The sequence below is a fragment of the Odontesthes bonariensis genome, chromosome 6 (genome assembly GCF_027942865.1).
Source record: "Odontesthes bonariensis isolate fOdoBon6 chromosome 6, fOdoBon6.hap1, whole genome shotgun sequence".
NCBI classification, from domain to species: Eukaryota; Metazoa; Chordata; class Actinopteri; order Atheriniformes; family Atherinopsidae; genus Odontesthes; species Odontesthes bonariensis.
The window spans coordinates 8,585,072-8,608,074 of record NC_134511.1 but is presented as its reverse complement, the minus strand read 5'-3'; the positions used below and the strand labels follow the sequence as shown (position 1 = coordinate 8,608,074).

The 23,003-nt window shown below is 41.3% G+C and overlaps 1 protein-coding gene across 1 annotated transcript in view; it reads left to right on the top strand.

The window, feature by feature from the left end:
- antxr2a (ANTXR cell adhesion molecule 2a) overlaps positions 1-23,003 on the top strand; it is an 82,897-nt gene that overhangs the window by 27,553 nt on the left and 32,341 nt on the right. Inside the window, exons 11-16 of the mRNA XM_075467243.1 lie at positions 2,925-3,003; positions 3,456-3,551; positions 11,558-11,608; positions 12,818-12,907; positions 15,116-15,286; positions 15,872-15,952. Of these exons, the coding sequence (XP_075323358.1) occupies positions 2,925-3,003; positions 3,456-3,551; positions 11,558-11,608; positions 12,818-12,907; positions 15,116-15,286; positions 15,872-15,952 (568 nt within the window). The remainder of the gene's footprint in view (positions 1-2,924; positions 3,004-3,455; positions 3,552-11,557; positions 11,609-12,817; positions 12,908-15,115; positions 15,287-15,871; positions 15,953-23,003) is intronic.

Sequence of the window (23,003 nt, the reverse complement as noted above, 5' to 3'; positions counted from 1 at the left end):
GTGAGGAACAAAGGAGGTCTCACTGACTATGGTTGGGTTGTGGTGCGTTAAGGATGTCCGGCATTGTCAGGCGAGGGGGGAGTTGGTTCGTCAGTGTAACTCGCTTGGGAGCTTTCCTCATTCACACGACAGGGTCCGCACCTCCAGCTTGATTAACAACCTGCCCACCATTATCACGGATCGGGAGTGTCAGCTAAATTAGCCTCTCCCCTCACCCATTCAGCACATGCACTTCGTTAACATGCAAGGAACTCAAACAGCTTTGCTGCGCTACAGAGGCATGCAGCGTTCCTGGGATTCACACTGGACACATTGAGAAGTTTTCTGATGGAAGCAAACTGCTTCTCACTCACGGTTTGGGTGCATTCTTTCTTTTACATCCAATAATACTAACTAGATCAAAGAAAGGGATTTTACATGTGCAGACTTCAAAGCCAACTCGGTCCAACTTGCTTTGACAATAAAGAGGCGCCGTCAAATGCTGACAAAATCTTGTACCAGCAATGATGGAAGCAGAGCAGAGTTTACGCTGTCTTGGGTGGTAAAAGGGCCCGGATGCGGACTTCAGAAAGCAAACTTGATTTATTATTCCAAAAAAAAACAAGGTTAACACAAAGCGCGGCTGAGCAGGATGACAATAACTAAACTTTGAGAAAACAAAACATCACTATGGCTGAGAAAAAAACAAGGAAGTTGACATGAAATACTTAACTTGGCGTGGCAAGTTAAGTAGGATCTGGCAAACAAAATGAGAAAACCTGGAGTGAGTGAGTAAAACACAGGTGAAGTGAATGAAGGTGATGGCAAAGCAACAGAAACTATGGGGAGAACATGGCTAAACTGAATACCGGACCTGGACTAGAAAACTAAGACATGACAGAAAACTAAAGCATGGTAAAACTAAGAACTAAACAGGAACTAAAAACCAAGATATGAGATAAACTTACTAAACATGGCAAAAACTCCATGGATGTGACATACGCTTGGCTGACATTTAATGTAAGAAGTTCAACAATTAAGGGAAAATGATGCTATTGACACCAGGCTTTGTTCTCTTTATCGGACTGAAAACTGTTGATCTTCTCTAACCAGTAAAACTTTGTTGGTCTGAACCTAAGTAAACTATGTTAAAAACATAGTTTTTACATATCATGATAATAAAGACTCATCTTGCCATTACCAGGCCTTATAATTGGAAAGCCGCTTCAGGTCATGGAGGTTTGCACGCATCTCTTATGGTGCTTCACCATCAGGTGGTTCCGTACAGTGCGATACAGCTGTGCTCACATTGGTTTTATTTTATTTTTTCCATTGTACGTAGTACCACGTCACTGATACTATCTGATCTCTTTTTGGTACGACCTCAGTTGAGGTTCCAAGTGAGCAGAGAGTTGATTGGAAGTCTGGCTGGAAGACTATCGATGTTTGCAACATAAATCTGTGTGTACAGATGCATATTCATCACTAATGACTATATGAAAATCTACAGATCAGTCTTTGTTTATCTGCGCTCAGTCTTTAATGATCCCTCTGAATAGATGTTCAAACCTCTCTCAACTAAAAGCCTGTCGCAAACGGTACAATAACTGCTCTATACTCCTCTATAGTCCTTACTTGTGTGATCGTTTGAATTCACTTTTAACATAACAAATATATTTCATGCTGATATGGCAGCCATTTGAAAGTTATGAATGTGATATAGTTGTCAGACTTTTGTTGTTAGTTCCTCCAGATGATTTACAAGCGTAATTAGCTGCATTAATTATGTTAATTGTTACTATTTCCCCTGTTTTTTGCTGGCTGTGATTAGAAAAAAATAGATAAATATAAAAGAAACAACCGAACACCAACTGGGTAAAAAGGAAATATGTGAGCCTTATTTCCTTTTTGTTTAGAACCAGATTGTAAGAACCCGCTTAAATAAAATCCCTAAAACACAATTCCTCTGAACGATATAGAGGAAGGAAATAAAGACATAAGTGGGGCGTCAACAAGTTGCGTGAAGTGCCAAAGCGCATCCTCTTTTTAAAGTTCTTTCAACTGCATGTTAAATATTTATTGCGGTAAACAAGGTAAGGTGTAAAGAAGTCGGTTTGGAATATTTAGAAGGATTGCATAGTAATGGACACATGGTCTGGTTGCTCATCTGTTCAGAACCACAGGAGAATTGGTGGCCCAAGGCACTGCCTCAGGCAGAATCCAAAGCAAAGAGAGAGCTCTTGTTATTATTCCACAGCACCATTTTTAATGCCGGCCTCCCGTGTACACCACCACACACTCACAGCTGGCACCTCACACACAATACCGCTCGGCACACTTCCTTCTCACCTCTTTCCTTTTTCATGTTGGAGGGAGGATTTCAAGCGTTTCGCTCGCTCCATATCCTGAATTCTCATTAAACCTGCAGTAATTGGATCGGGCATAATGGACATATGGAAATTGCGGTGCCGTTCATCATTAGGGTTTTAATTGCACCCATTTTGGCCTGTGCATTTCCCCCTCTAAATAAGTCACAGGACTTCACCAGCCTTGTTACTGCTACTCAACTTTCTTCAGCCACACACACTGACGGCTGTGATAATGAGGATTTCCTCCCTTCTAGTCTGACCATTTATTTTGCTGCTGTTGTGTTCTTTGTTGAGCTTTGTACCAATGTGGTAACTTGACATATTACATTTTTTTATGATTTGCTCTTCATGGGGAGGATTCGTTGCTAAAGCAACACAATTGTCTGATTATCCCATGAATGGTTTTCTGTTGCCTCTACATCTGCAAGTGTTAAGATGTTTTCTTTTCATAGATTTACTTCATTCTTCATCAAAACAGGCATTAAGTCAGTTTATATTTGTCTGCGTACAAAATTTCACTGGGTATGAATCAGTTATGCTTAATAGAACATGTAAACCTTTTTCCCTTTTCAACAGGACCATAGATGTTCTTATCAGCCTGAACAATGGCACGAGTTACATTGCCAGCGCCCAGACCATCACTGCTTCCACATGTGTAAGTCTGAATTACTCTTTATTTTTTAAACACAGTTAGAGCATCTGAAATGACACTGAGTCCCGTTTTTTTTCCACCTGTACCAATACGGAAGGATACACTACTAACCCTGGGAAAAGCTTTTTAACGCAGCTGATTTCCTGAATTGTTGCTCAGATTGTGGTTAGAGTGCATGATAGTCACATTTTTCCGGTTTGAGCAGAACTTCCTCTTCCTCTCTCTATTCTCATGTGAGTTTCACCAGATGGTCTTGGTGGTTTCATAGTGTTTTTTTGTCTGTATTTGTCTTGATTGTTTTCATGCACGTACATAGAACGTAAGAAACAGTTTTATTGGTGATAGATTTTTCTGGCTTTATGTGCTTTTTCCAGTTGCACAAATCTGTGTTTTAATTTTGATTCAAAACTCTTAAACCTAAATTAAAATGAAAATTTGTCTCATTTCTTCTCCAGTCAGATGGTTGGGTGGTGGCAATAGTTTTCCTGGTGCTGCTGATCCTCGTGGCTCTGGCCCTCATGTGGTGGTTATGGCCCCTCTGCTGCACAGTGGTAAGTGTTGCTGCTCTGCTCACAGCCAACAGTTTTGTCTTGAGTCGGCTGCAGCTGCTCTTTGCTTTAATCTTGAGTTTGCATGAATGTGACGGGAAGTTCATGCCAGAAAAAAAAAAAAAAGTTTTGTTTGTCATGAAAATAATGAAAACTTACCTTCTCTAATTTTCATGAGCGACACGGATGTTTTTTTGGGAATTTTTTTTATCTGACTCCTTCAAACATCCTGTTTGTTTGTTGGAAGAAACTTCCGGAAAACTCAAGTTATCTGAATCAAACTTAAGTATTTGACGTTTATGTCCAACCATCCCCTCCAGTAGTAACTTACAGGACAGTACAGGTGGAACTGGATCAAAGCGCACTGAGTATTTTGGGCTCAGATCTAGTTAAGCAGCCACATCCTGCAAATCGGCAGCGGATGTCTGCATGAGATCAACTTCAGAGAAACAATGAATTTGTTTAAACAAACAAGGCACAGACTAGCAGGAGAAGGATGTGGGTGACAGATTGCCCGAATGTTGCTCAAATCTCTGTTTGCAAAAGACTAATTAGAGCTATATAGGGACTGAATTGATGAGTAAAAATCCCTTTGTTTTTTTGATTATTCAACCACAATAGAATTTGACAAATTCTAATGTGGTTGAATTAAAAAAATACATCAACATTTCTGTTTAATTGCAAAAAACAACTAGAAAACTCCAGACAAAGGGGCAGGCATGGCTCGTAAAAGTCCTTTTTGGAACCCTCAGGAGTTTAACGCAAACTTCCTAAGACATGGTTAAAATAAATAGAAAATAAAACCAGCTCCACCCATGTAGGTGGAAAAGTCTAAGACTAACTACACATGAACACATTTATTTTTAAAAACAGGGTTTTTCCCACCTCAGTTCCAAAAAAAAGTAATTTCCTCACAGCAAAGATTTTCTTTACAAAGAAATCTCTGTCCACATGAAAACTCCCAGACGCAGTGTGCATGCAGCCTCTCTGACAGGACTGCCCGGTGATCTCATACCAGCTTTTACCGCCTTCAGTGTCTGGGTTAATGCTACAGAGATGTCTTGGACATGCAGAATTCTCCTGCCATTCTTCATTAGAAAACCCACCTTGTACACAAATTTATCCCATCAACTGGGTCTGGTCCTACTGGGTCTGGTCCGAAACCAGTGACTTAACCATCAGGTTTTGTGTTGTTTCAGGGCTGTTGTATGTAGCAGTGTACCTCGTAACCCATTCTGACGTCTCTGTTCCGCAGTATGCTCGTATGTAAAAAGTCCTTTTAGGAAGGTTAGCACCAGCTTTGTCTTGGTGCATATTCTGATGTTAGACCAAGGAGACAGCGGCCCGCAATCTGACATCGCAAACTACTAATCCACTCATAACGTTACAAAGTCTTCCCCTAAGAGAGCATTCTTTAAGAAGTTTAGTCTCAGTGCCAGGTACCTGTGGACGATATGGCACAAACCTGCAATCATGCCTAACAAAAATAGAGCAGTCTCATCATCCATGTCACCCCTCAGTCGACCAAGAAATGATTCATCAGTACATGATCAACCCTTTTATATCCCTGGTCCTTTAAATCTCGAGATTTGGCCACATTTCAGTGTCTCAGAAGGATCTGACAGCCACAAGCTTCCTGTTCTTGTTTTATGGTAATTAATGAATATTTTCTTAAATATAACATGATCAGACGGGGAAAAGCAGGTAAAAGGTCCATAGGATCGAAATCTTATATGTATATATATTTCACATATTATACATACATGTATATAATGTTTTATAATAAAATAACCTCACAAAATGCTGCTGCATTGACCTGAAACCCGACAGTCCGTGCACAATCTACAGCTTTTCCTGGGATTCATTCAAATGAAGGTCAATGGACTCTTCTGACTGACAACAGTCCACTGTCAGCAGAAAATAGTGTGTCATCTTAGAGCGCCGGCAAGATTTCAAATGATGACATTTTTACAACATCCTCAAAGCTTCTGGTCAGAACGGAAAAAAACCCACAAAATTTGACATGAAATAACAAATGTGTTAAAACTGCATCTTTGGGGAGATCTCTATAAAAAAGATTTCTATAGAGAGAAGAGAGACATAAAGAGTCTCAATCCCACTCTCTTGATTTATCAACCACTTACTAATTAAGGCTCCTCCGCAGCTCAGAGAGCAGAGGTGTTGCTGCTGAATACTTGCACAGAAACATTTCAGCAGTGAGGATCATTTCTAATGTTACATTAATGCATTAACTGCTTAATTAACTGCTCCCATTGCAATGTGTTCTTCTCCTGACCCTCACTGGCTGTATGCAGAATATGTCTTTTAGTGGCTGTCTAAAAAGACATGTAATAAGCCTATAATAAGCCTGTAATAAGCCTATAAACCCTCAAAAAAAGCTCTTTAATGTTAATTCATATAAACAGATGAAAGTTCTGCTGGCATCCATAGTAATTAATTCAATATTTTCAATTAGTCCCATTATTTCATAGGCTCCTGCTGAAAAAAATCCCGTAAATTCCGGACTATAAGCCGCTACTTTTTTCCCAGGCTTTGAGCACCGCGGCTTAAAATACGGGGCGGCTAATATGTTTGTTTTTTTTCTGTTTTTTTTCATGCCGCCAAAAACATTTTGCCTCGTAACATTAGACCAATAACATTAACGAATAGTTCACGGTGGTCTAGTTCTGAGGCTGTTCAATTCGGAGACTGGAAAAGATGGCTTTGATGGTTTTAGTGCGCAGGAGGAAGATGAAGGCGATCAATGACTTTTCCTGGAAGGCTGCTGTCTTTATTTTACCACCCGTGTTACAGCCACTGTTTGGAAAAAAAAAAAAAGCACATATTTGTGCGTTAGCGATTTAAGTTAAAACCATCGGTGTTACAGGCACTGTTCGGGGGAAAAAAAAGCATTTGGAGTATGTATTTGTTTATGTTACCATAGGTATTTAATTAAAAGTTAAAAAATATTTCAGTGTGACTGTCTCATATTACAATGTGGACACCCGCGGTTTATAATCCGGTGCGGCATATACAAGTACAAGCTGGATTTTCTTTTTAAAATTAGAGGGTGCGGTTTATTTTCAGGTGCGCTCAATAGGTATTTATTATTGCTGTGTGTTATCTGTCATGTTTATATTCTTTGAATAGTAGTTGGGGAACGAATGCCAGAGATTTCTCCAGAATCGACTGTTTGACAGTTGGTGTTCTGGTTGTAGCGTCTGGTTATAACGCCGGTAATTAAAGAGCATTTCGTCAGCATGTGCTTATGTGTTTGAGGTTGAAAATGATATTCATTAGTTCCACAGATTGCCTGGTGTTCCTGTCCCATGTGAACAGAGTGTTTGTTTAGTCCTTGATAGTCATGAAAAGTACCATTTTCAAATCCTCACCCTGCCGTCACCCACTTTGAGAAAAAATTCTCACCCACTTAACCAATTACAGAAATCCACAACAGATTATCGTTTGGGGCTATGAGAGAGGAACTACAGATGGTGCTCTCACCACCTTTTTTCTCTGAGCCCTTTTCTATTGAGATCTGATGAAGGCAAATTTTACCCCGCTCACCCCACCTTCCCACTCACCCACACCAACCCCTGAAAGGATAGACGTCACCTGGCTTTGTGGACCTGAAGGGATCCCATCCAGGATGAGATGGAAGCATATTTTGGAAAACCAACAAAGGCATTAAAATGTAAACCCCCTGCAGCATGTCTGGCCGTGGACGTGTTTGTCTTGGTGGAGGGAGCTGCTGTTGCCTTCCATCGAGGGACGCAGCAGAAGAGGAGGGCCATGTGTGGCTTGTTAATATTTAAACCCCCAGTCTGCCAGGTTTCAGCAGTCGGGATGAGGCCATGCACACACACACACACACACAAACGCTCTCCCACTATTCCTCTCTTTCTGCCTCTACACACATGGATTGATGCCAGGAGAGAGGTCATACAAGCTGTGGAGTGGTAATTTCTTTGTTTATGATTTGTTTGGAAATTAAGCTCTGAATGGCGTCGCCTTTTGTTTAAATCAAAGGACTCGGGAGTGAAGATGAAGTTTGGAATTACATTGCCAGTTCATCCCAATTACAAATGATTAACTGCGGAATTGGACTCCCTTTTGGAAACATTTTCAACTCATTTGGTGCTTAATATGTTCGTAATATCCGAATATTCGATGTTTGTCGTATTAGAAGCTGTCAACTTTGCTACTGCAACAATGCTGAGCGTTTATCCTCTTTCGTTTTCATGCCCTTCAGGATGGTTTCCCACTGGTTAGCACAAATATTTTTTTAACTCCCAAATATGCTGCCTGCCACTGATCCATCATGATAAGCCTCTCAAAACAGCTTGACACAACACCATTTGAGCTTGAGTTTGGGAACGAACGGATTATCAAGTCGAGTTATGGAGACAGCCATATGGGGACGGTGCCCTGAGTGCCTCTGATTGGTCTGATTCCCCCCGGTGTCGCGGCTGCAGTGGCAGGCCGCTGGGGCTGGTGTCAGATGGTTAAGTATCCCGCAGTTTAGTTTTTAATCATGCCACAACGTCGCAGAGCGCTCACATCTGTCCATCAGGTTGCTGGGAAAGAGCAGCAGAGCCTCGTCATTTGTATAATGCTTTATTTAGCCCACAACATGTGCAGGAAATCTGCTGCATAATTACTTAATAAAAAGAGATAATCCCATCAACGTAAGGTGTGGCTGAAGTGATGTTAATCAGCGTATGGAGAGGCCATCGGTAGACCTTTATAGGATTTGCGTGCAGCCAGTTGTGTCAAAGAGAAATTAATTAACCCTAATTGATTGTTTTTCATTATTCTAATGACAACAGTATGCAGGGAGTCTGATAATATCCCTGAGCTTAACAAGGACTGAAACAGCTGTTTGGATCTATGATATGCCATAATTACATTGCTCCTTTTTCCCCTCCAAAACCACCAAATACACTGTTAGTAAATGCAGAACCAGCTAAGGCTGGAGAATGTGTGTCTGTGATGACTAATGAATAAAGGTCTGCTTTCCACGGTGCCACACGTCTCCAGTTGAGATGTGTTTTTGGTGTAATTGCATGTGCAATATTAATCGGCCACTTACTCTGCATTTAGTGCCAAGGTCCATGATTGTGTAAGAGGGGGAACTTTGAAGTTAGCCTTTATCTCAGACTGGCACTGGAAAAATCTGGGTGGAGAACTCAACACAAAGAACTCATTCCTTTCTTATCAAACTCTGCTAAAGAGCTTAAAACAAATGCCTCAGTTTCATGATAACTTAATTAAATTTATTTTCTCAAATAGCAAAATAATTTTGCATTTCTTTAGTCACAAATATGGAATGATTAGCAATAGATTTCTGCTTGAAATTTCTACATAATTGAAGAAAGTATTGACAATAATAATAACTGACAAATACTTTGAGCATTTTCACAGAAGTAAATTTAGACTTGTTATCGTCAGCTTCATTCTGCTCGGGTGTCCCAGTGAGCGATGACAATTTGATAGTGTAAAAGTTATTTCCCTTTAAATAAGTTTGCAGAAAGAAAAAGCAACAAAAAAAGGCCTCATCAGGCCGTGAGGCTCCTCAGAGTTAGAATGTTGCAGAATGAGCACGTCGGCTCAGAGAAACAACATATCACACAGGAGACAGTGAGCAGCAGAACAACATGGATGCTTGTTTAGAGGAGAGACTGCAGGACAAACCGCTGGTATCCACCCAAAGGTAGAATGTAAAGCATGTCAGCAGAGTCTTGTACACTTGGACATGATAATCATAAAGCAGGCCTGAAGAGTTCTCCCACTTTCAGCATAATTCACGAGTCCCAATCAGTTCGGACACACATTTCTCTTTTGGTTGGTTCCGTCAAAGCTTTCCATGCGTGCACGTGTAGTCCGTCCTTCTACTCCTTCAGTGACGCAAGGTGAAAGTGTGACTACTCACATTTTTACTGCAGATTCTTTCCTTAAAGCAGCTGTCCAAGTCTTTATTCTTGTACTTGGTCTTAATCGCTGTGTGCAGTCGATGTGGGGACAGAGCTGTGCGGTGCAGAGGGAACCAGTGAACCCTTACACACTGGTGCAAGCAACAACATTTATGGCTCAGGTTGATGCAATTACCAGGATGTAGGCTTTAGTCTACAATAAAGTTAGCAGACTAAATGTGTCCAGGACAGCCGTGGAGTTTTCCTCTGCTTTTATTCACATTGTATCATTGCTTGGTTCTAGTGTTTTCTTTGAAAGAAGATTAACACTTCAGCTGAATAAATTGTTGTGTGGTTGGCATTATTCTGGATTTCTCAGTCTGTTAGATTGGCTGTCACAGCTGCATGATTTAATCCCAAACCTAGGTGGACGCAGGTTTACGCTGTGCACTGAGGAAAGCTTTTAGGACATTTGCTCAATTCTGACAGTATTTTTTGTTGGAAGAATGAGCTGCACTTGATTAGAAAGATGTCAACCTGCAGCTCATAGGTGTAGGACGCATGATATCCTTTAAAGTTGGGTGAGTAGAACCATGGTGGGCATGTTTGGCTCAGCTGGGCAGTTTTATTTCTTTATTTATTTCTGTGTTTTAGATTTATAATCCTCCTGTTTGCGTCAAAAAGAAGATTGATTGTTTTGTGATCATTTAAATAAAGATTTAGAAGCTAAAGCCTTTATACTTCATACGTCCCGTTCTGTGGTGGCTGAGGCTTGCTGCAGATTATAAGGAATAAATGAAGAGACAGGACATGGAAAATGGAAAAATTCAGTTGACATAGTGGCAATTTTAAATAACTAAAAAGAACACACTTTTCGATTTTCTTTCCTTCCTGCTTTCGGATTTTGATCCTTTTATTTTTGTTCCATCACTTTCCTGTTGCTGCAGTGCAGTTTGTTTTTCTGTTTTATGGGTCGCTGTGCTGTTGTAGAAGAGTGAAACAGTGTTTCAGTAACAAGAGGAATGTCCCGTGCATGTATACTTTGTCAGCCTCTTTTCTTGTTTTTGTGATATAACCTTTACTGTGAATCAATCCATCACCATGGTCTGTTAGCAGCTGAAGCTCTGCTGAGGTGGATATTTGTACCCTGCCTCATCTCCAGTTCCTGATCATGATTTCATAATTTCCAGAACTACTTTATACAGTATCAGTGTATAAGTTTTGACATACTTAGGTAAGATCTTGGATCATTTAAGCAACGGACAGAGAACGGGCTAAGGATCCATCTTTTCACAGTTGTTACTTGTTAGTCGGTGACATTGTTGTCCTCAGCAATCCTGGAATAAAAAGTTTGACATGAGTATGTGAAGCGTCTGACTGACAAATGCCAAATGCCGCTGTCAGGCTTGTGTTTGCTTTGCGTTGCACATCTGTAAAACCCAGTTGAGGCAGCTTGTCTTTGAGTGGAATCACATTGTGGACAACCTGCTCCTCAGGTGCCATGTCAGCCACTGTTGTCATGAACAGTGCTGCTGGGCTGGTCACTCTGTTGCAAAAGGGATGTCACCGTGATGTGAGTGTATGTGTTTTCTTCTTCTTCTGTGTGTTTTCCACCACTCGTCTTGCTTCCAGACAGGACTTGGAGCTGAGCCCAAGCCTCCTCCTCTGCATCTCATTGGAGCTAATTAACTCCTTAGGACTTTATGATTGGGGGGATTGCTTTGGAGCACTGAACCCCATCCAATTAATTAAGAGCTAAACGGCCAGCAGCGCTCGCCCCAAAGACTCCCCTGTCAACAAGTTGATTTTCAGCTTTTCTTTATTTTGCACGGGGGGCCCCTGATGTTGGTTTACAAGCAGATTCCTTGTAATCAGTAGTTAGCGGGGCGATGGGGCACCGGTTGCAGTGAGAACACAGCCTGGCAGCGACGGTGTTTCCATTGTGAGATGAGCTCAGGGACGTCTCTGCTGGGCTGTTTCACCTGTCACGAATCAACTCCGTCAGCCTTGTCTCTTGTCTTGAAAAGATTTGAGCGTGTGTGTTTGTGTCCTGATGAACTGTGCTGACCCTCTTTTTTTTTTTTTCTGTTTATTCAGGTCATCAAGGACCCACCACCACCTCCTCCCCCTTCTCGTCCTCCTCCACCTGTGAGTATGATGATGGTCTGTTGGGATATAAAATTTACAGTGTTTTTTATGATGAAGTTTCATGAAATTATCCAAAAATCCAACAGAAGACAGTTAGACTTTAATCTTGTGGTGAATCACTTATGATGTGGTTAAAGAGATGGAGACAAAAGCTTTACCCCTGCTAAAGCCAGCCAGTGATTTGGCCTATGAATAGCTTATGCTGGTATTTATTATGACTGCTCATTTTACCTGGGTAACAGCTCATGTTTCTAATGAGACAACATGCTGAATGGGACTGAAAATTCAGCTGATGTTTCATCTGTGGTCAAACCAGCCACCCCTTCATTTGGACTTCAGACCTTTATGACAAATGCACCAACGTGGTGCAGAAGGAGCAGGATGTGCACATACAGTGTAAACACAGTAGCTCTGCCTAATCTGACACGATTCTATGCGGTTTCTGTAGATTCCATCAGGGCTTACCTACAATCTTCTTAGGAAAGAGAATTCTCTACTTTTATACGTGAATTAATGTCTTTGTAAAAGTGGGGTGTTCAGCTCATTCTGTCCTGTTTCAATTCATTATTCAAAAAGATCTGAATAAGAAGGGAATCCAGTTTTGGGGGCAGAACACCAGCTTACTTTTGTGTCCCATTCAGGGGGAAGTTCAGCCTCTGTGTGCTGGAAGCCAATCCATCAGTTACCAGCTCTGCTTTAATAATGACTGATCAGTAAGAGCCTTCATACAAAAGGACACTTCAGCTTGTGAACACGATGGGCATCAAACAGTCGACTGTTTCTTTTCGTGGAGAGATCATTTTAACAAGATGTCTTGTTTTAATTGGTGGGCTTTAGAGGTGTTTGCAGGTTGTTTTTTTTTTTACCTTTGGAGACAGCCAGGTTAGTAGTAATTATAGTAAAAATGAATTTGTCTAATTGACAAAAGTTCTTGAAGTTCCATTTATTGGCATAGAAATAATCAGAGACTGAAGCTTGAATACGTTTGCCTCCCTGATGACCCAAAGATCTTTGCTTTCTGACAGTAAATGCTGTACATTCAGATGTAGAATGGTAAGTGAGAGTGAAAGAAAGCTGAACTGAAAGCATGGACCTGCACTGTCTCTTGCAGATTTATTTGAAATTGACATTTCTAATGACAAAATTTGAGTATTGTGCCATTTAAAAAAAATACTAGATAAAAACATAGAATTTCCCTTTCTTTCCCAGGAACCTGAGTCACTTCCCAAGAAGAAGTGGCCTACTGTGGACGCCTCGTACTATGGAGGAAGAGGAGCTGGAGGGATCAAACGCATGGAGGTCAGAACCCAAAGTGCATTGCTTTTAGTTTAAAACAGAGCAGCCAAAGAATCAATTATATAGCAAAGAAGAGCTGAAAGATCCCAGACAGCACCGGATGAGACCTATCTGACAGGTGTAATCCTGTAAGCCCGCATCATCAGAGAAATCTGCTGATGCTCAGCTTTTTCTTCGAGGTTCAAAGTTTGTTGAGTTGCTTTAGGCAGTGGGCAGAGGCACGGACTGACACGGCAGGCCGCTGTCCTCCTGACTCCACTGATGCCTCTGACATGACAGGCCTGCCATCTCATCCTTGGCTACGCGGGCCTGATTGGATCAACTCATTGCTTGAATGAGAGATTGAGTGTTTCTGTCAACTTGACACATCTTCCTCTCCTCTCCTCTCCTCTCCTCTCCTCTCCTCTCCTCTCCTCTCCTCTCCTCTCCTCTCCTCTCCTCTCCTCTCTGCTTCCCCCCTTCTTTAACTCTAATCACTGGCAGCCCCTTTGTTATCAGCCTCCTCCGGAGGGAATCAAGGCTTAACCGTGAGCTTTCCCCCGTCCCTCCTGCTCTTCCCCCTCTCAGCCCCGAGGAAGTCGGTGGCATTGCAGGAATTTCTCAGCATCCTCGGGGAGCTCCTACCTCTTGAAATTTTTCCTCTTAAGTTTTGGTGTGATACGGGCCTGGCTCTCCCGCCTCAGTTCTTCCTGTAGCCAGTTGATTCCCTTCGACAGGCCACATCTCCACATCTAAACCGTTCCCCTCCCTTGAGCACGGAAAACGATGTGCTTGTTATTACCGACCGCTCCTCTTCATCCACATTTAAGGCGTCATGCTGAGAAAACCCCCGGCTTCACTTTTGCCGCTGCCAATATTTCAAACGATCAGTGAGCTCGCGGAGGTGACAACATATCTTTTATTCATCGCAGCTATTCTTGATGATCCAGAAGGCCAGGGATATATCCCAGAGATGATGCTGAAAAGCTGTTCTATATTGTCACGGCTTAACCTACAGCTTGAAAACTGCGTCGCTAATTAATCACCTCTCCCCATTCATGTGACAGTATATTTTTTTTATTTATTTATCTCCTCCTTGCAGCAGATGTGATGATTTCAATGAAAAAGCGGGGCAACTTAACTAACAGAGGCTTGCATTCACACGCTCTCTCAGACGCACTCCACACATCACTGTTCCTCCTGTATGAGTAGAGAGAAACATTTTTACGTTGCTAAAGCCTTTGATTATCCTTAGTCAGTCCGGTGCTGCTTAGTTCTTCTCTGACTGGAATTATTTTGCCCTCTCTGCTTGTTTAAAGGCTGTTACGATCTGTAAATGATGGATATTACAACTGTATTTATTCCAGGGCGGTTCAGTTAATGATTGTTCTCACCATCGCTCAAGCAGAACCTGATGATGTATTTATTTGTCTGGGAAAGTATTACTGAGCTGTGAAAGCATTTGTATCGTGTCTTTCCTGGCTATGAATAATGTTGTGGCACCATTAATGAAAACTGGATACCTTGCTGAGTCCTTTTAAAGTAAATAGCTGGGTATGTCATGTCTCAAAGGCCCTCTGGGCTTCCTCCAAAACTCCTCAGGATGCCTGCCTGTCATTTTGGGACTATGAGCACGCTCAGTAGAGTCCTTCTCCAGCCATGCCAGGTCAGGACATGCTCATCCAAGACTTGTGTCGGAAAGGCGCCTCCAAACTGTGAGGTTATTAGAAGTTCACTGCACCCCGTATAGACATTGTAAACGTGGGTACAACATTGTTTCATGACAACAGTCGGCTTCGTGTTGTTTTCAGGCTGCGTTTCTACAGCTCAATTCATCAACTTCAACCGTAATGGCAGTTATGATATGACATCATCATGCTGGATTTCTCACAATTACGCCCCACTTTTGCTTGGAAGACCATGGCCCTTTCTCAGAGGGTTGCGTAACATCGCCAAATTTGGAGCCACACCCAAAGACATCCTCATGATTCTTTCACGTTGGTCATTTTCTGGCTCAGGCAGAGTGAAATCATGCAGCCTTTACTCAGCTTTACATGATACTTGGGTCTGAGTCTTCTGCTTTACCCAGAAGCCTGACGCAAATAACTCTGATGGTTCTGTGCTGATAGCGTTCTCATGTTTAAATGTAAATTGGAATTACTTGTCAAAAATGCCAGATAAGGGAGACTATTTCAGCATTCATTTAACTTCCCTATTCTTTTTCCTGTTCAGGTGCGCTGGGGAGAAAAGGGCTCGACCGAGGAGGGGGCCCGTCTGGAGATGGCCAAAAACGCCAAAGTGTCCATACCAGAGGATGTAGAGGAGCCAATGATCAAACGTCCCACTCCAAAGGCCGCCTCCACCAACCGCCAGGCTGAGAACAAATGGTACACTCCCATCAAGGTGAGCACTCCTACTCTGCACAGTCAGCTCAACACTTTTCTTCAGCTGCCCGTAACTGAAGATGGGTATTAATCAATGTGGTTCACCTCGCTTGGTCTTTATTCAGCAAATTAACCAAGCTCATGTATAATGTAATCTAAATGTAAAAGTATAGTCATGAGTGAACAAATCATGAAAGCCAGAAGGATAGATTTGAACCTAAAATGTTATTTAAACAACTCCACTCTCTCAGTCTATGTAATTAGTGGTAGTTTTGACTTAATATAAAAATCTACTGAAAATTCCTGTTTTGAGTTTGGCTTCAGCGCACTTTCTTCTTTTTTTGTTATCTATAGATACTTATTTAGTTTCTTTGTGTCTGGGTGTGTGCTTTGTGCAACCATTGCAGATTGAGCTGCTACCTGCTCTTATAGATAGATAGATAGATAGATAGATACTTTATTAATTATGACAGAGACATTAGATCATTTTTTTAATGGTTACAATAAGCTGACATGAAAATGCAAAAAAAGAAAACCAAAAAAATGTTGGGTTTTTTGGCAGATGATGCGATAAAACTCCCTAAACATTTCTGTGTTTTATCAGGGTCGCCTCGATGCTTTGTGGGCTTTGTTGGGGCGGCAGTATGACCGAGTCTCCCTCATGCGTCCCACCTCAGCAGATAAGGTAAGTCTTAGATTTAATGATGCAAATGCATTTTTCAGCAAAAACAGGGAAAACTTGTTGACCCAATGACCCTAAACACAAACCATATTTGTGTCACAAACTAAATATGCAGCTGCATTTGAGATCATGGTGGCAAACTGCGAATAAGCAGACGTATATGTGTATCTTTTGGTTGTTTGTGTTATACAGGGAGGAAGTATCATGAGTTTTTTGTTGGTTTTTAGTTGCACAATTCTAAGTCTGAGGCACTTATCCTTGGACTTGTTGGACTCAGAGATATAAATGAAAGAATTTGTCAGCTTTGTCTACTCTAAGTTCCTGCTCCACTTCCATGTAATATAGTTGTATCCTTCCAAATCTTTAAAGTCGAGCCCTTCATTTCATCGTGGGATTGTATCGGAGCTGCGGATGCACAACAGCGCCGCTTGGCAGAGGAAGCTTTTGGCACATTGTGCGGTTGTTACCTAAGCTTGTCGAAGTGAGCTGCAGCTGTAAAGCCTCACAGAGGAAAGTGTGACAGGGACTTCCTAATATGGTCAAACTCTGTTCAACCTCAGCCAGAGAACAGGAAACGTATCTCCACAAACCGTGATACTGAAACCCAACGCCCCACAGGCGGTTAAGAGAGCGCATCGCTCCCACCACCACCAGGTCGGAGTCAACCAAAGGTTTTCATAAGTATTTGCTGCTCTAACACAACTCATAATCCAACAAACCACACCAAACCATTACTTAATCTGAAAATGAATGGTCTGTACAGAATCACGCTGCATACAAGTTGAAGCAAACTGTAGAGGACTGTGGCGTCCCTCCTTTTCTTCCCATGTTGTTTCTGCATATTTCTCTTCATATGTTACAAAGCAGAAACACATGAGCATGTCTGCTGAAAGAGAGGAATAGATTCCTTCAAGCACTTGTCCTTCCTCGCAAGCTAATAGAAATACACATCTACACCCATACAAACTGATTCCATTCGGTCCTTGTTCACTGTGGGGGGGTGCTTCTGTTCAGGTCTCAGAGGTCTGAGAACCGTGACCATATGGGCTCTGTTCCAGGGATGAGGTAAGACTGTAACTCTCTAGAGTGGAATAATGCTTGGAGCTATGAAGAACACGGAAAAAGCTGAGCATCTGGGCAACCGTGCGCCTGCCAGTTGTTACTCGGTGTGTAAGAGTGCTGTTTAGCTAATCTTTAAATGCTGGAGGATATGGTAGATATTAATAAACCCTCACAGTAGCATTCCAGTTAGCAGAGGTGCGAGAGTTTTGCAATTGAAAAAGATATCTCGATAAAGTTAAGCAAACTTTGATTTAAATATGAAGGTTTTGAAACATCTACATAACTTATAACTGGATTTTCAGTTAGGACAAGTGTTGGGTAATGTTACTTTTACAGGATTATTGCCCTGAAAAAGTAACTAGTTACATTACTTTTACTGAGTACAAAAAAAAGACGTATCAAAACACTGCATTTTAGAGCTGTAATTGCAATACCATCATACTGCGAAACCAAGATATTTTTGCTTGTTTTTTCTACGTTGGAGTCTAATTACAGCCAACGCCTGCTGTTCAGGTGTTGTTTCCCATGAAACTACTCTCTGTTTGAGCAAAAGCTCTGGTATGATTTGTGCTGGTTTTAAAATGACTCTAAATTCCTAACAGTTTGTTAGCTCAACAGACTCTTTGTGTTTCATTATGATTAAGCCAGTATTATCATCAGACCATCAGACTCGCAGATTGTACTGCCGTACAATAATAGAGGGTTCTCAAATTCCATCAAACTATATTTTCTGTGTACAGTACAAATAGGGTCAAATGTAATCTCCTCGGGTCCATTTATGTTGTTTTTGAATCTTCAGATTAGTTTAACTAGTTTGCAACAAATTGAAAAATATATTTTTAGTCAATAAAGTCAGAATAATTAGAAAGTAACTGCACAAGTTTTGTGACAACTTTTCTCTAGTTTTGCACGTGTTGGTCAGCCTGAGTGATTCGGCACAACAGATGGTTTCTCCATGAACTTGAGAGAATTCAGGGGCAGTCTTTTTTTTGAGCTTCTGCTGGCTGAAGTGGAGAAGAGGGAGTTAGCAGCCTTTTATCTTCTAGAGGCTGCTTTTTACAATCTAACTGATATAGTGTAACTGAAATCTCGAAAGGGGAAATCAGTGGCGATCAAGTGAAGCAATTTTGGAATTATTTTTAAATATCTTAATAAAGATCTCAGTTGCTCATAATCAACGCACAACCTTTGCAAGCGTGGCCTCTCTCTGCTGTAACTTTCCATCCTCTAATTCCCTAAACTAATTCAGTTTAAGTGGAAAAGAAAACTAATCTACTTTCCCAAATGTTACTTTCTGCTTTGAAATGTAACTGTTCAACATTAAACTGGCCATTTGTGTAAATGTTGAATCTTTTCAGTGCTGTGGATGAATTCTTCCACATTATTACGTTCTTGTAAAACCAAATATCTCATTCCAGATGTGGAATGGCTGCTTTTTAAAGCGCTTGTGTTGCTGTTGAGGGTCTCCTCCAACCTGCCCCACCCCAACGACAGCAGATGGGATATTGGAGAAAATCAACAATGTCAGTCTTTCAGAGTTAGAGAAGTCTAAACTGTCTGGTGGCAGGTTGGGTATTGATGATGAGTGTGTAGCAATGCCATAGAGAAGAGAGAGGAGAGGCAGCAGTCGGGGGACGGGGTGGGTTGAGTACTGGTCTTTGATGGTGGACAGGAAACCTCCAGGGTCATGAATTTTTCAGCAGCCTGCGTCCTCAGGGTTACAAGGATTCGTACAGGTGTAAGTAAGCAGGTTGTCACAGACATCTGTTCAGCACGGGGACCTCGGCGTCTATGCATAGAGCCCCCCGTCACTAAGCTTCCTTCCCACTTCCCTATACCAGCAGCCCCCCTCCTCCTCCTCCCTCATCGCTGCCCCCGGAGTCAGACCACTGGATTGTCAGCAGATGCAGAAGAGAAGCAAAAAAAAAAAACGAGTGTAGCTTTTTATTTCGTGGTCTCACATTTAGCGCCCGAGGGCCTTCAACACCAAAGGTAGAGTGGGGGTGGACACAGCTGCAGCGCCGAACTTGCCCCAGGCACAAATAAAGAGATCTAATGTGGTTTGACTGTGTTGTCGGCGAGACCAGGGAGCCGGGGAGGCACTTCAGAGCCAACTTAGCACGGCAACATCTGCCGCCAAGTTTTGCTGGGGATCGACTGGGGACAGCAGGTAGAGGAAGGTGGCAGAAAGATGGAGGGAGGCTGGCCTTGTTTCGGGCCTCACTCGGGCTCTTTTTGAAGAGGCGATAGTGTGAAAGCCCGTGATTGTCCCACCCTGTTTTTTTTTCCCTCATCTAATGCCACCCACCTTCACATTCTAGGTTTTGTTTTCTAAAAGCAGCTGTCTGCCAAACGTCAAAGCAAGGTGTGCAGTGAATGATGCCACAACATGCATTAAATCCTCCGTGTCCTCCTACGGACGAAGAGCAGGCGAGCCAGGAGCAGAGAACAGGCGTTAGAGCTGTTGTGTGCGAGTGTTTTTCCTGTTGGATTTGTTCGCTCTCTTCTGCTCCTCACCAGGGGAACGTGTGGGCTGAGAATGCTGCTGTGTGTGGAGGTTAATAGTATTTTCTGACAGACCCTTTAGACTAGTATTAAAGCATATTGGGTATTGATTTTCATGATCCTGTTTGACATCTTAGTAATGTTCTTTTTAAATGACAATTCTTCTTCTGAATGGATTGAATAAGAAAGGATACACTTCTCTATACATGATCAAACAAATGAAAACATCAGAAGGGAAGGAGTGAAAATCCTGGACTTACTGAATAAACAGCCAATAAAGAAAATGCAAAATGTGAAACTCATCAGTTAATATGTATTTAAAACCAGTGAAACACACAGATAAAACATAAATTCATTGTTTGATCTGGAGATTAATTCTACTCCTTCGAATTTCGGGCTGTTCTATAAGCTTCTGAATATGATATTTGATTATTTTTTTAAAGGAATTTAAAGGCTTCAGGAAAAATAAGAAATTCATTGATAGTGAACTATGATCAAAAGAACATTGTAGCATCAAGAGAGAAACCAGAGCAGATCAATGAGCAGAAAATCTAAGGTTTAAATTGGATTTAGGAGCCACAGAGTTGAGCTTTTTCCCTTAAAATGAAGAATTTGCCCTCTGAAATCTCGTCTTTCTGGTTTTCTCCGTCAGCTGCTTTTTCTTTCTCTCGTCCTTGGAGCGCCCGTTGCTCAGGCTGTGACAGCGTCTTAATTCAACAGCCCTCATGGCGTTGCAGAGGGCGTTATGGGAATGTTTGATTAAGAGACTGAGAGCAGAGGGACTGCACAAAACCACTCTTGAAGAGTCCCGTTAGATGAAGGGAGGGAGGGCAAAGAGAAATGGATGGAAGTTAAAGGGAGGTGTTAAAAAAAACGTGGACATGGCTGGCATAAGCCGAGGGCCACGGAGGGCAGAGGTGACAGTCTGCTTGCCTGGTGTCTCGCTGCTCGGCCCGGCTTGTTGCAGCTGTCTGTGGAGGTCACAGCGGTACACCAGTTTATTTTCTCCTTCCTCAGCAGCTCATCATTGCACCTCCTGGATTTTTAGGGCTCAATTAAGATACTGTGAGCTGCTGCAGGATTACTGTTTACCTGGAGAGTGAATCGTGGACATTAGGAGGGCAATCAGATGAAGATATTTGCTTTTTAACTATAATATTGAACTGGTCTGAAGGTGCGAGATGCAGCTTTTTAACATCAGTAAGTCATTAGTGATTACTGCATTCATTTTGAGACATTAGTGTAATTACTGTAAACAAACAAGACTGTGGCTGCGAAGATTGGCAGCCTTTTTCTGGCCTCTACACTGCATTTTTACATTGTGAGCAACTGGGTCACATTTTGTGGGAAATGTTCTCGTAGTGCAAACGGAGCTCAAGTTTCTCCGAGTTTCTCTCAATAGCAGATGGTGGAGGGAGTGATGGTGGAAAAAAACCATTTCCAATATGTTTACCATCTTCAGATATTAGAGAAAAGCTTTGATCATATCATCATCTTTCTAAGAACAAACCAAGCGCCTTCTTAAAGACACAGTACCATTATTTTTGCATGTTGTATTGTGTGTACTTTATTTTAATGCCAATTCTTTAATAAAATCCAGAAATCACTTTAGACTTATTGCCTGCCCTATATTTAAGGTAATATTTATCATCTTTCCCTATTTACTGCAAAGTATGCTCTCAGTGATATTTTCCTGACTATTTTGAAACACTTTTTTTGTGTATATTTTTTAATTTACAGTGTTATTACATCCATAGTAGCTTCAGTCAGCAGCTTTGCACGAACCACGCGGAACAAAATAGTCTTTGTTATAGAAAAACAAAACTAACAATGTTTAGTTCAGGAACATATCTAAAGGAAAATTCCTGGTATTTTAGCTCCATTGATTCTTATACATGCTCCAAATATAAACACCGGCTTACTTTGAAATTGATTTGATATGTAGTGCACTCTGGTTGTATTCATTCTCTTAACATAAAACACTACCGTATGAATATTTACTCTATAATTGCTGACTTTAATGTACATTGATTTTTTTTTTTTTTTTCAAAGGAGATGTGAAATAAGACGGTAGCCTGAATTTGTATCAATATAGTGTGTTTAACCATTTTTTTATCTGTGTTTTTTTGTTAAACCACGGCATGATTTATATGTTCTATTAGAAGATCTCAATAAGAAAATGTGAATCAAAACAATAAAAAAAATAATAATATTAATTTCACTGACGTGCAAAAAGGTTTCTAGTCAATCTGGGTTTTGTCAGTTTTAAATCTGTCGTGATGAGTAAGCTGGCAAAGACTGAAATGATGCGACTCGCCGGCTGTTTCTGTTTCTGTCACAAAATCACGTGACTGACCAGTGTCTTGTCAGATGTGATGGAATATTGCAAAAAGTCCCAAAGTTAGATTCACATTTCTTTCAGATCGTCATAAGATCACTTCAGATTTAGACTATATGCCAGTAAATGAAAAACAGCTGTTTTTACTAAGTTAGTGGGAGGACATCTACATGTTGACTTTCTGGCTCCATTTCTTCAAGAAAAAAAGATTTTCTCAAACTGCACCTCAAGCACAAGTTATTGCTTTTCACTACAGCATGGTAGTGAGCTGAGCCTGTGAACCCACTTCCTCACACTCATTATTTTAGATTGAGATGAAGCTAAAATAAGCTAAAATCCAAGCACAGCTGCTTTTTGCGGTGCTTGTATCGAATGATGTCGCAGTGATTAAATCAGTGACTTTTTTGCTTTTTCAGGTCTGATAACAGACCAGAAGTTAACGGCTGATACTGCCAGACAGTGCAAATACTTACATATCTGTTATCAATGCTATGATTCCAGATATTCTCAGAAAATACTGAAAAATAGAAATTTTATATCACCTTTCCGTCTAAAACCGCCAAAATGTGATCTGTGGTTTAAATGTCAAAACTGCTTTTTTTCTAAACTCTAAGGCACAATATTTTCTCGAGTATTTTATGTGTTCATGCAGTTACTTTATCTAACAGGCTGTATTTGTCTTTTGTGTAAACTCTTAAAGCCCATTTGGACCTAAGGTTTCCTTTAAATAAGTAACTCATGGACCATGATGTTAGTTTTCTACATGCAAACATGGATTTAAAGCAACACAAAGATGGTATAAAATACACAAAATTCTACACAAATTGCATGAGGAAGTACAGAACCAACAGTAGACTAGATGAAGCTAATACTCTACACCACTGAATCAGATTTAAATGTTGGACTCTGCACCAGCGGATCAGCAGTAAACTGGCGGACACACTGGCTGCTCTGGTGGATCAGTATGTATTGGGCAAGCTGGTCACATGGAAATAATCCAAGAGAGGAAATGGCTGCCTCCACAGACGTGTTCAGGTTGGAGAAATACACAGTGACCTGCTTAAATAACACGAAAATGTTAAAAATCAGATTATAAGATGGTAGAATACAGTAAAAGTGTATCTTCCTCTGAATTGTTGCGCTGAGCAA